This window comes from Tarenaya hassleriana, unplaced genomic scaffold (assembly GCF_000463585.1).
Source record: "Tarenaya hassleriana unplaced genomic scaffold, ASM46358v1 Cleome19, whole genome shotgun sequence".
Lineage (NCBI taxonomy): Eukaryota > Viridiplantae > Streptophyta > Magnoliopsida > Brassicales > Cleomaceae > Tarenaya > Tarenaya hassleriana.
This window is the reverse complement of record NW_010965304.1, coordinates 741,140-754,841: the sequence shown is the minus strand read 5'-3', so window position 1 is coordinate 754,841 and position 13,702 is coordinate 741,140. Positions and strand designations below refer to the sequence as shown.

Below are 13,702 nucleotides of genomic sequence, written 5' to 3'. Positions count from 1 at the left end.
TATACGTACAACAATAATTATACGTATATATACAAAGCCATCTTTTAATTACCAATCGTCGAGAAACTGTGATGGAAAAATATAAAACGGCCCACATTATTAATTTTATATTAAGATACGTATTATATGTTAAAATTAATTTAAATTAAAAATATATGATTGAGAGGCTTGGTTTAACAGCCTGGAAAAACTTTAAATTATTCTTGTCCAATTTAGTTTGCCAACCGTTGAGGAAAAAACGAGTTTCGGACACCGAGAGTCAAACGAGAAAAAGACTCTTGTCTTTTTGGTAATTCATCATCCAATCATGGTTTGACTCCAATTATATTAATATGCTATTATTTAAAATGATTATAGCATGCATTTATTTAAAATTTTATTTAAATGAAGAATAGAATAAGCTCGAGGTGAGAACCAAATCTAAAAACAATATCTTTACACAAGTTCGGGACAATTTTATGCAATATCATTCAAATAAAATCGAATTATATATGCAAGTTTTTGAGATCCAAGGATTTATGGGATTGTATAATATTATCATGTGGACGTAATAACAAGCAAACAGGAGAACATCATAATCAAAAGGTTGGGTACAGAAAATATTTGTTGTGTAAGAGGTGACACACGAAATATATTTAATTGTATTGGAAACAAATATTTATGTGGGCCAGAATATTTTATTTTTTAAAAGAAATATATATTTATAAATTCCTAGAGCAAAGGCAACTAATTCCGATTTGTTTCCCGCTTATGCTTATACGATTCCCATTTTTTGTCCTCTATATATATGTATGTACATTGAACATGGCCACAACTTGAAAAATAGCCAGAACGTATATGGGTTTTTATAACTTACAATTTAATTCAAGATATATGACACCAACAAGATTTCTAACGAATATTAATAACCAGAAACGGTCCAAGCCGAATAAAAAAATAATAATTACAATTTCTAGCAGTTCTTTTGAATTTTTAATGTAAATTCTAATGCACACACGTATAGTGATCGTGTACGCGTATATACGTGTGCTTGCGTGCATGTATGTGTACGAGAGAGAGAGAGAGAGAGAGAGAGAGAGATGTCTCGAGCATATAACTTTGTGTGGAAAATTGAAGAAAGTACCCTCACAAATCTGGAAACGTTTGTTTGGCCATATATACACAATACATATACATGTATACATACGTATACATAATATATATATATACACATACACACAAGGGAAATGAGTGTATCTGTGTGTGCGTCACAAGTGCTCATATATAGGCATGTAGTTTAAATGCCAGCAACAGTATATCTATACTTACACACACACACACACATTGATGGGTCAATAGGTGATGAGTTGATCAGTCAGTCCAAAAATACACCTGATGAATTCCTCATATAATGCAATATATATACATATATACATATATATAATAAAATAGTTGCATGCATGCATGTGTCCATCAACGTGAACACATGAATAATTATGAGTTTTGGCAGTTTTTTATTACTAAATGTAATAATGGAAACAACATTGGTAAGTCAACTCGTTATGATACGTTTCTTCCTGAAACTTCACTAAAATGGATGTTTTTTTTTGTCACTTACAAATCAGACACTCCTAATGTTCATTGGTCCGACCACTGCAACCTCTTCTCATTTCCACGTTCTCCTCCTTTATCCGTGTATCTACATGCATGGGCTGTGATTTTATTTTATTTTTGTAACCATTTTTTTTTAAATTTTGTTCACTTTATGTGTATTACAATAAGTGCAATATATAGCTTCAAGCTCAAATATAATTACATCTTTATAATACTGTAATCGGCTAATTAATCAATACAAGAATCCAATGCTCATCTCGCATGTGACTATACAAAAATCCAACTAGAAGCAGACACCCTCAACGGCGGCAGCAGCCGAAGTAGAAACCCTAGTTTCGTTTTTTTTTTTATTTAGATTTTTTGTTAGATTTTAAACTCTGATTCCATACTAAAAATGTTGACATATTTAAATTTCATTACGGGACGCAATATGGAAAATATAAAAACCAAAATAGCCATCGTAACTAGAAAACATAAAATATTTATGTGTAAATCTATAATAAAACTTACTACATAAATCTGTGTATCTGGAATCATGCATGTCTATTGTCTAGAATATGAGATTTAAAAAAAAAATTAATGAGGATGTATAGAAACTTCTAAAGCTCTAAAGTAATTTCCTAATAAACTCCTCGTGTAATTGTCAGCAAACCTAACGTGCGGAATGGATTTATATATATATATATATATATATATATATATAGAAATTGAAAAAAAATATATTTGAAAACAGAGAAGAGTATGCATGCATGTCAATCATGTTGACTTCACAAGCATACCCTTTGAGACATATATATATTTTTTTTATTAAAATATAACATTATTACTACTAATATTCCACGAATAATGCAAAGGTGTGTCCAAGTCCGAGTTGCTTATTAAAATGGTACTTATAATTCAACCACTCCCCCTCAACAGAAAGTCCATTTTATAAAGCGAATAGATAGACGCTTCTTGGATTCTCTAACTTCAAAAACAACCCGAGTAGAGAGAGAGAGAGAGAGAGAGAGAGAGAGAGAGAGAGAGAGAGAGAGAGATGGGGAGAGCTCCATGTTGCGACAAGACAAAGGTGAAGAGAGGTCCTTGGTCTCCCGAGGAAGATTCAAAGCTTAGAGATTACATAGAGAGATTTGGAAATGGTGGTAATTGGATCTCTCTCCCTCAAAAAGCCGGTAAATCTCCATTATCCGCAGTCACTAACCTTCGGATTTACGTATACGTACGAATTATGACGTATATATGTAAACTCACAAAAATGTTATTTTTTTGTCTGTCTTTAAGGTTTGAAGAGATGTGGAAAGAGTTGCAGATTGAGATGGCTAAACTATTTGAGACCGAACATAAAACATGGAGATTTCTCAGAGGACGAAGACAGGATCATCTGCAGCCTCTTTTCTGCCATTGGAAGCAGGTTCTCCACTTCTTCTTCATTTTTTTCACAATTTCCACATGCATTAGTATTCAGAAAAAAAAAATGATTTCATATATATTTTAACCACAAAATTGTTTATTAATTACCGGCTTTCCCCATATTTGTATTGTGAATTTTTTATTTATTTGAATATATAAGATTTGCACGAGACACATCCAAACGTTATTGGTTCATTAATTCATGGCTAATTTTATATCATGCACATGAAATGCTTTACAAACACATTCAGATTTAGCCGTATGGTAATATTATTATTATATTCAATATTATATATGTAATGTTCCGAAATTTTCGAGCACGTCACAATCTTTTTTCTAGTCCAAAGGAATAACTGTTTATGATAAAAACAAGGATTAATAATGTTAGTCAAAACTGGGTGCACTCATTTTCTTTCACCTTGTTCAACAGTAGAGTGTTCATATTTTCCGACATTAATTGCCGATACATACACACATATATAGATACATGCATATGATATACGGATGTATACATGAACATGTACGTAGGTGGTCAATAATAGCAGCTCATCTACCGGGAAGGACAGACAACGACATCAAGAACTATTGGAACACCAAGCTCAGGAAGAAACTCATGGCTGCTTCTTCTTCTTCATCAGCGGATTCAATGGCTTCTTTATCTCGTCAAAACCCTAATCCCCATCACAACGTGAAAAACTCGCCAACGATCTCGACTTATCAGCATCATCCATATGATCAAACTCATGACAAGAACCCACCCAAATCTCAAGTGTCCTCTGATGGCTTTGACCAGATATTGCCCATTAACCCTGTCATCAGCGTCAACCCACCAAGTTTCTTGGACAGTAACATCAACCACTTCGAGGATAGTACAGCTAGTTTCCTGATGAACTACTACAACCCCATGTTTCATCACTACAACGACGTCAAAGACAACAACAACAACAGCAGTTTGATCATGTCAAGCGATCAGCAGAGCTGTAGTTCCTCAGAGAATGGAAGCCAACATCATGGAAGGAGAGAGATTCATGATGTCATCAATCAAGATCATCATCAAGTCGACGTCCAGTGCTTTGGTGGGTACAACGTGACGACTTGCTACGAACACGAACATGGACATGAAAACCAGGGTCAGATTCAAAAGGGAAGAGGGTATTTCGGGGAAATCACGGAGATGGAGAAAGAGTATTACTGTTACGGGCTTGGGGATTTGAAGCAAATGATTAGCACTAACATCGGCGGTTCTTCAAGTGGCTTAAGCAACGTAGCTGAGAACAAAAGTTGCCTGCAACAAGACAAGATGGGTATGCCCTATCTCTACTGATAACCTAATAGACCCTCTTGTCTTTGTTTGGTTTTTTTAAATAATCTGTGACTGACTGTTAGTAACATCAGTGAGATTTGATGGGGTATGGCTTTGTTTTTGGGAAAAGAGAGAGGGAGAGAGAGAGAGAGAGAGAGAGAGAGAGAGAGAGAGAGAGAGAGAGAGAGAGAGACTATGATCAGTTTTATGGGATTCTGTGTTTTGTTTGTCTTTTGGACATTAACGATGAGAAGGTTTTCTTTCTAGTCGAGAAGGAGAGTGATGAACTCCTAAAGTAGTTCTACGAGATATGTACTTGTTGGTTGAAGAATGGAAATGTTATCCCCCTTTTCTTGGAAAATCGATTTACATGTTAATTAATTATCATTATTATCACAATTAGTAAATTGAGCTGCTAAAATAATTTCATTTACACGTTCCATGCAATATTTTGTTTCGTACATATATATATATATATGTCTAATTTAGATAAACTAGTATTATATGTAACCATTAGATTAAATATAATTACATAAATTTCATGTCGATTCTTACTAATCCACGACATAAACATGATATATTTGTTACTATCGATTCATCATTATTAATCTATATAAATATTGTGTCCATTTTCAAATAACAGACTTAAATTTGCATATTCATTTAATTTTTTATAATTGATATAAAACCTAACATCCATTCTCGATATAATAGACATGACTTTGCATATATATGCTAGTGTCGGTTCACTGTAGTTAACATAAACTTTGCATTGATTCTCAATAATAGATACTTTATATATATAATATTAGCATCTGTTAATCATAATCTGTATGGGTCAAATAAATATAACCAAACCGAAAATACTAAATATGATTGAAAATTAAAAAATAATATTAAAATGATACCAATGATCGCATGGATTAACGAAATTTCCCCCTTTTTCTTTCGTATTTTTAAATGATTTTTAGATAGTTTAATTAGAGACAATTAAAATATATTTTGGTCTAACGCAATTATAATTTTAACTTGTATAATTATTATTGTCTTAGTTTTCGGGTTAATAATTGATGATGTCCATAGATAATGAATAATCCGATTGTAAATGTATATCTCCCAAAGATAAATGGATGGATATCTTTATGTTTCTTACGTATTTCAGCTGAAGCACCCCACTAGTAGAAAATTATTTTTTATAGGACCACCTACATATAGATATTATTTATGACCTATACATATCAGAACTTTATTAATATGTATATACGTATATACACGCACTGTACGTCGTCTGTATAAAACTCATATATGTATACACACAGTTATAATCTGATTTTCTCAATTATAAAAATGTATATATTAAAAAATGGGATTGTGTATAAAAGTCATCACCCTTTGGGGAGTGGCTCAAGCAGCCATGGAAAATTGATTGATGGAATACCATGCATCAGTGCGAAAAGACATCTGTACCCCTACGTTGTTTTTTTTTTTAAATTCCTTCTGAAAATTTATTATTTTCTTCACGAAAATAGGTAATTTTATTTTAGGATTTGGAAGATATACGTAATTTTATTTCTAGGGTAAACCTGGAGATCCATGCATATTGTTGGTATGTTTTTATGGAACCTAGGCAACTTGAATATTTAATATTTCTGATATGAAATGGAGTTAGGGCGACCATTTTGATTGGATTATGTAAAATTGAACTAAATAATTGATTATTGTATTTGGACTGAATTTGATATGATCATCTAATAGGTTGATTTCTTTCAAACAAAAAATTCAAAACCGTATCCAATCATCATCATCATCATCATCATCATCATCATCATCATCATCATCATCATCATCATCTTCAAGAATGAGTTTAACACCATTGTTCCTCAAGGAATTAACAATGGCCCCGGCTCTTGGAACTTTCTTTTTGAATTTCTTTATCGATTAGAAAGTTCATAAGAGATCATCGATAACCCGGGAAAGAGCTCTTGTGTTCATGATCATGACCATGATCATCATCTTCAAGAATGAGTTTAACACCATTGTTCCTCATGGAGTTTACAACGGCCCATACCTTAGTTCGGTTCTTGAAACCTTTCTTCTCGATCTCCTTGTTGACATCGACGTGGATGCCTCGTCCTTGCCCGTCTTGGAGTCCTTCCACTCTGAGCCGCATGGCTAAGACCTCTCCCACGACGGCTGCTGCCTTTGCATTGCACGTTCGGCCACACTCTAGCGAGTTCTTGATCGCGTGCTCGACCGTTGAGGCTGTTGCAACCACTCTTCCGTGGTTTCTGTCCACTACATTCGCCGTTATGTACTTAATTGACATGAATAGCCTCAAGACATATCTTTTAAGCACCGTCATTGCTTCCAAGAACCTGAACCAAGAAAACGTTACTAGAAATTGCGAGAGAAGAGCCTAAACCGAGGAGCATCTTGTCCCAAACTAGATGAGTCTGTTTTGAATCTTATATAACCGGCAGCAGTTAAGAAGCTAAACAAACATTTTAGACGAGTATCCATTTCTAGTTCACTAATGGCTATTGCAACACTGCCACACATCTATCACTCCATTGTCGATACTTTCAGATTCCCCGTATCTGGAAACTGGATTACAATCTATCAATAAGAAAGCCTTATCCACAAACATAACATTGGCATATGAAAATCAACCAGTAAGAATCACAAACACTAGAGAGAAGCTAACAACTAAGTAAACATTTCCTTCAGTCATTCCATAGCAACCGATGAAACAAGATACACAATAGTTATATAAGCAGTAACCAAACTGGGAATCATGAGGAGAAGATGAAAAAGGAACATGAGAGATGACAATATAAATGCTTGTTAGACATTCATATCAAGCAGAAGAATCAAAGCGAGAAGATCCGGGCAATGATGCTTACCACTACAAAAACATAAAGTATGCCCAAGAAAATGGATTATCATAGCAGAAATCTGGCATAAGACAAGCTGTTATTGCTGTGTCATCGTCAAGGAAATGATGCACGGCAAAAAAAAAAAAGAAACTTTGACTTGTCTCACATGAAAATACAGGAAGATGGACGGTAACGCACGAGAGCTGATCGCATAAAATTACCAGAAAACGTTCAAAATGTGAACGCTTACGTCAAACGCATACAAGAATCTCCTCAACATCTATTGTTCTCAACAAGGCGAACTGCGAGTCCTTGAAAAAATCTTGCAACACCACATTACGTTCAAGCCAACGAAACAAACCCAAGAAACAAAACATACCCAGATACTTAAATCACGAACATACACAAAGAAGCATGCGAAGATCCATCACAGGCATCTCTAAAGAGCTTATATAAATGAGAAAAGCGTGGCAAGGATTTCACTTTGGCAAATTATCAAACACCTTGCGTGCAATACGCATTCAAAAGAAATCAAACAAAAAGTACACTACAAAGAAGAGCTTTTCTCACCTTCGAACACAGAAACTCAGCCCGTCATAAAATTTTTCCTCTTTAAAAAATCCTGTCCCAAACAAGCGTTGTAGATTACCCAGCAGAAGTTTTTTTTTTTTTTTATACCGATTACCGTTATAGGAAAAAAAAAAGGATAAGAACGAAGACAAGGGGACCTATACCCGAATATAATTGGACCACAAGTTGAGAAAAGGCCCAATAAAGGGTCCATATTATTTAGGCCCAATTGAAACGACGCCGTTTCATTTAGTATAGTATGTTCCAATACGCAACTTGGAAAGTAACTCAGCCCCGCACACGTGGCATAACGTGGAGTGTCGTCGCCTATAAATACGTCTTCTTCCCATTCGGTTCTTCACATGTTGGGAATCCATCATCTCTTAACCCTAATTCCGAATAAGAACTGAGGACGGCCACCGAAAACCTAGATCTCCAGATCTCCCGAATCTAACAGGTAAATATCTGGATCCTCTCACGGTTCCCGCATCTGTTTGCGTTGTATTCGAAAATTCTCGATTTTGATTTTGTTTGTTTCGCTACCGGTTATTCGGCGATCGATTTCGTTTTCGTTTCGGCGGTGGATGGTGTTAGGGAGCAAGAAGATGGTGTCTGACGCTAGCAAGAAGAAGGCAGCTCAGAAGAAGGCTGCGGCGGCCGCAAAAAGAGGCGGCAAGGCTGCGGCGGCTACTAAAGCGGCTGCGACTGCTGCCTCGGCTTCGAACGGAGTTGATAATTTGTCGAATAGCGTCGAGTCCCTTCAAATATCTGATCGGACGTGCACCGGCGTTCTGTGCTCGCATCCACAATCTAGGGATATTCGGGTAAATCATCTGTGGAGTTTCTGTGATCTAAATGTTATGTTTTACTCTTTTCGTCATTGATTGCTTGCAATGGCTGTTTGTTCGATCTAGATGTTGCCCTTGTATTAGGAATTGTGACCGTAGACAAATAAAGGTAGTTGGCTCTTGTCTCCAAATATGATGCATATTTCAGGGATGATGGATAATCAAGGGGTGAGATTTGGTCTTGCTTCTGGGTTTTCTGATTTTCTATTCTCTCTTGAATAAGTTGGTTGTTAATCGTCCAGTGTTTCTGTGTTGGTCGATTTATCTGCTATACTATGATGGTAGAGATCGTTTTTCCATTGCTTGGGTGACTTTTGTGGTCATTTTTTGCTACCATGTTTGGTTACAATTTTTGAGTGCATCTTGTGTTTTGGTTTCTAAGTGTTACAGATATTTATGGAGGGCTTCTGACCTTTTAACTCTTCTTCTGCAGATAGAATCTCTCTCTGTCACGTTCCATGGTCACGATCTCATTGTTGATTCAATTTTGGAGCTCAACTATGGGAGACGTTATGGTTTGCTTGGGCTGAATGGTTGTGGGAAGTCCACACTTTTATCTGCAATAGGGTGCAGAGAGCTGCCAATTCCTGATCATATGGATATCTACCATCTCACCAGGGAGATTGAAGCTACTGACATGTCCTCGCTTGAGGCTGTCATTTGCTGTGATGAAGAGAGATTGAAGTTGGAGAGGGAAGCAGAAGCTTTGGCTGAACAGGTTTGTTTAAACAACTAAATACTTTATTCTGATGTTTATGTGCCTTTTTCCAGGTAGATGCTTACTCCGGTTATGTCATTGCTTTCCCATCTTCAGGAGGATGGGGGTGGAGAACTTCTTGACCGAATCTATGAGCGTCTAGAAGCTATGGATGCTTCTACCGCAGAGAAGCGTGCTGCTGAAATCCTGTATGGTCTTGGTTTCGACAAGAAAATGCAGGCAAAGAAAACAAAAGATTTTTCTGGTGGATGGAGAATGCGAATTGCATTAGCAAGAGCGCTTTTCATGAACCCAACAATCCTTTTGCTTGATGAGCCGACTAATCACTTGGGTAAGTATTGTGACTCCGGTTATGGTGCTACTTCTGTTGGTTTTCCTATTGCAACCTTCTGTAATTGTTGCAAATGTTGGTGTTAACTGAGATGCTGTTGTCATCTGCTACAGATTTGGAAGCCTGTGTCTGGTTGGAGGAGAGTCTCAAGAAGTTCGATCGTATTCTTGTTGTGGTGTCCCACTCACAGGATTTCTTGAATGGGGTCTGTACAAACATTATCCACATGCAGAGCAGGATACTGAAGTACTACACTGGTAACTACGATCAGTATGTTCAGACCCGTTCCGAGCTTGAAGAAAACCAGATGAAACAGTACAGATGGGAGCAGGAGCAGATTTCGCACATGAAGGAATACATTGCTAGGTTTGGTCATGGTTCAGCTAAGCTTGCTCGTCAAGCACAGAGTAAGGAGAAAACCCTGGCGAAGATGGAGCGAGGTGGACTGACGGAAAAGGTGGCGAGGGATAAGGTTCTCGTCTTCCGTTTTGTTGATGTCGGGAAGCTTCCTCCACCCGTGCTCCAGTTTGTGGAAGTCTCGTTCGGGTACACCCCCGACAATCTCATTTACAAGAACCTCGATTTTGGAGTCGACCTGGACTCGAGGGTTGCACTGGTGGGACCCAACGGTGCCGGGAAGAGTACCCTTCTGAAGCTAATGACAGGTGAATTGACGCCAACCGATGGAATGGTCAGGCGTCACAACCATCTAAGGATTGCTCAGTACCATCAGCACTTGGCTGAGAAGCTCGACATGGAAGTGTCTGCGCTTCAGTACATGATGAGAGAGTACCCGGGCACGGAAGAGGAGAGGATGAGGGCGGCGGTGGGGAAATTCGGGCTGTCGGGGAAGGCGCAGGTGATGCCGATGAAGAATCTGTCGGACGGGCAGAGGAGCCGAGTGATATTTGCGTGGCTAGCGTACAGGCAGCCGCAGATGCTTCTGCTGGACGAGCCCACAAACCATCTGGACATAGAGACGATAGATTCGCTGGGGGAGGCGTTGAACGAGTGGGACGGAGGATTGGTATTGGTGAGTCACGACTTTAGGCTGATAAATCAGGTGGCGAATGAGATATGGGTGTGTGAGAATCAGGCCATCACCAGATGGGAAGGTGACATTATGGATTTCAAGGAGCACCTCAAGCAGAAAGCTGGCTTATCCGAATGAAACTGATGGTGCACAAAAAACCCTCTTCTTCTTTTGAGTTATGAAGCAAAGGAAGAATATCAGAATGCATCATCCGCCCAAGAGAGGATGATTGTCGTAGAGCTGTTTACTGCCTCTCTGCCCTTTTTGGTCGTTTATGAGGTCAGAGGTTTTTGTTGGTGTTTCTTTTTTTTAAAAAAAAAAATCAATTGGAATTTTTTTGGAGAAGGTCGAGATACGGACAAGTGGGATGTTGTTAGACTCGAGTTTATAACACATTTATTATTATTACTAGGAGAGACCCACGCGATGCGTGGGTTATATTTTTAAAATGTATATTGATTATTTTTTATAAAATTTATTAATATGAATATTGTTAAAAATTGATATAAATTATTTATTTAATATATGAGAAATATATTAATTAAATTAAATTATTATACAATCATCATTACATGGTATATTGTTATATTATCATATTAAAGAAGTTAAGTTTTTGGGAAAAAATGTGTCATCCATATTTCAAATCAGATTATCAGTCCTATTCTAGATCACAATTTTGCCAACGTAGTGCATTGTTTTATATTGCATGTTGAAATGTTATAGACATTTAATGAGATTTTGAATCTTTAGTAAGTTATTCTACCATTGAATTAAATCAGTGTTGCAATACTTGATGATGTCACAGAAAGATCCTTTTTATGATGATATAATGAGAAATACAACCATTTTCGCTATCGTGGCATTGAAATTATTGTTCTTTTTTAAAATATTTTCCTCGTTCAATATATGTTCTATACGGTAGAATCTATAATTGCATCGTACATCGTATAATATTTTTTTTTTCATTCAAATAGGCAAATAGTTTTAGATGTTTTTCTTTCTCCCATAGTTGATAAAACTGCAATTTTTCTATTAACTGAACATGTTTGATTTGACAAAAAAATAATAAAATAAAGACATTATAAGATTAATTATTGTAAAATGATATATTAAAAAAAACAAAAAAATTATAAAATATTAATATCATTGTATAAATTGTGTATGAGATCGATAATAATGATTTATTGAAAAAAATAATTCTAAGGTAATATTAAAAATACTATTACTAAATGTTATAGTTAGCGTTTGTTTTAAAAATAGTTAAAATTACATATTTATAACTTAATGATTAGTTTAAATTTTCAAAAATAAAAATATAACACTTATAAATATATTAATAAATAATAAGAATGTATAAAATATACATATGTATATATATGCACATATATATACCACGACCTGGATTATATATATATTTATTTATTTAATTAGAATTTGTTTCACATGATAATGATGATATGTTTTTTTCAGTATAGCAATCTATTAAATAAAGGTGTTATAACGAATGTAAATTTGCAGTAAATTTTAAAAAGTTTATATATTTTTGTAGAAATTTTAAAGTTCGTTCGTAACCTTATACACACAAGACGACCTAGGATATACCTCTACATCTAGATACTTGTTTTTAATCACAAGATCTGTTGTCCTCATTACCGATCTGAAATTGTAGAGATGGATCGCTGGAATTACACTTTCGTTCACCTCGACCATGATCGAGAATGTATGATGTGTCTCCGGTATCTGAGATCTTCTCCATCTGTATATTTATAATCTTTCCTGAACGTTTTGGACGTGTTCTTCTTTCCTCGAGCCGTGAGGTCAAAACCGAAGCACCAGTTCTTCATTCCATTTCCGGTGGAAGACATTGATAACATCGAATCTATATCATCTACGCATGAAATATTTTCGAAGAATCTCACCATCCACTCCATTTGAAGTTTCTCGAATGTCTATTGTATTTTTCGATCAGAAGAAGTGTTGCCAAATTTACATATACAATTCGTTAAAGAAAACATAAATCTTGAGAGGAAACATCAAAAAACAGAATAGAAAAATAAAAATAGAAAGATAGAAAATATATATTACCATAAATTATGATGGGTTCTGCAGCATATTGATTTTTTATCCGATGTTTTTGCTGTTTATTCTTGGAAAATACAGTAGACTCTTGCAAGTTAATACTAATGTGAAAAGAATAATAAATATGGTTATTAGTAGAAAATACATTATAGAGTCTTGCACGTCGTTTCTTTTAATTTAATTTAATAATTACTCACTAAATATCATTAATACAATAAATTAAATTATGATTTTGAAGTTTTTTATAGTTCAAGACCGTTTTCTTTTCTCTACTATATAGAAAACTTTTTTTTTAATTATAATAATCTATTAATATTTTTTCTACTAAAGATTAGAATAAATTTTTTTTATAATAAATATAAACTTAAAATTATAACAAATATGACCATTTAGTTGTTATATTCAATAAAAAAATACAAACTAAATATTCTAATCATATACATTTATATATTTTATTAATTTTTCTTATAATCTTATTTTGGATTCATCATTTCGCTATTTTTAAAATTTTTCATTTAATTTATATAATTTTATTTTGCACTAATCATTTTTATATTTTGTAAATTTCTCATTTAATTCTACCATAATTTTTTTCATAACCAATTAAAATTAAACAAAATGTCATATAGGATACTTAGGCGACTTCACCAGAAGCCTCCAAATCCATACAATTAGTATACATATATATATATATAATAATCTACCCACCTATCATGTTGCTTATTTCTCGTCCTCTTGTATACACATATATATACACATTCATATACAAACATATATATTTATATATATATATAAATATACATAAATACACATATACTTATATACATATATATACAAATACATCGTTATATATATATATTTATACATACATATACATGTATATAAATATATACATGCATACATATATATACGTATATTTAGTTTGTCTTTTTATCGAGTTT

General features: G+C 34.7%; 3 protein-coding genes across 3 annotated transcripts; 2 read left to right on the top strand and 1 right to left on the bottom strand.

Moving 5' to 3' along the window:
• Positions 1–2,594: 2,594 nt before the first annotated feature.
• LOC104810874 (transcription factor RAX1) lies at positions 2,595–4,643 on the top strand. Its single transcript, XM_010537320.1, has 3 exons — positions 2,595–2,765; positions 2,875–3,004; positions 3,532–4,643. The coding sequence occupies exons 1-3, from the start codon at positions 2,630–2,632 to the stop codon at positions 4,325–4,327; spliced, it is 1,062 nt and encodes a 353-aa protein (XP_010535622.1). The 5' UTR covers positions 2,595–2,629; the 3' UTR covers positions 4,328–4,643.
• A 1,568-nt stretch (positions 4,644–6,211) lies between these two features.
• LOC104810873 (50S ribosomal protein L18) lies at positions 6,212–7,861 on the bottom strand. The gene is made up of 2 exons (XM_010537319.1): positions 7,753–7,861; positions 6,212–6,681 (listed from the first exon to the last, which is right to left on the bottom strand). The coding sequence occupies exon 2, from the start codon at positions 6,666–6,668 to the stop codon at positions 6,264–6,266; it is 405 nt and encodes a 134-aa protein (XP_010535621.1). The 5' UTR covers positions 6,669–6,681; positions 7,753–7,861; the 3' UTR covers positions 6,212–6,263.
• A 257-nt stretch (positions 7,862–8,118) lies between these two features.
• On the top strand, positions 8,119–11,090 carry LOC104810871 (ABC transporter F family member 1). Its single transcript, XM_010537318.2, has 5 exons — positions 8,119–8,209; positions 8,347–8,576; positions 9,034–9,318; positions 9,415–9,649; positions 9,763–11,090. The coding sequence occupies exons 2-5, from the start codon at positions 8,358–8,360 to the stop codon at positions 10,818–10,820; spliced, it is 1,797 nt and encodes a 598-aa protein (XP_010535620.1). The 5' UTR covers positions 8,119–8,209; positions 8,347–8,357; the 3' UTR covers positions 10,821–11,090.
• Positions 11,091–13,702: the final 2,612 nt, after the last annotated feature.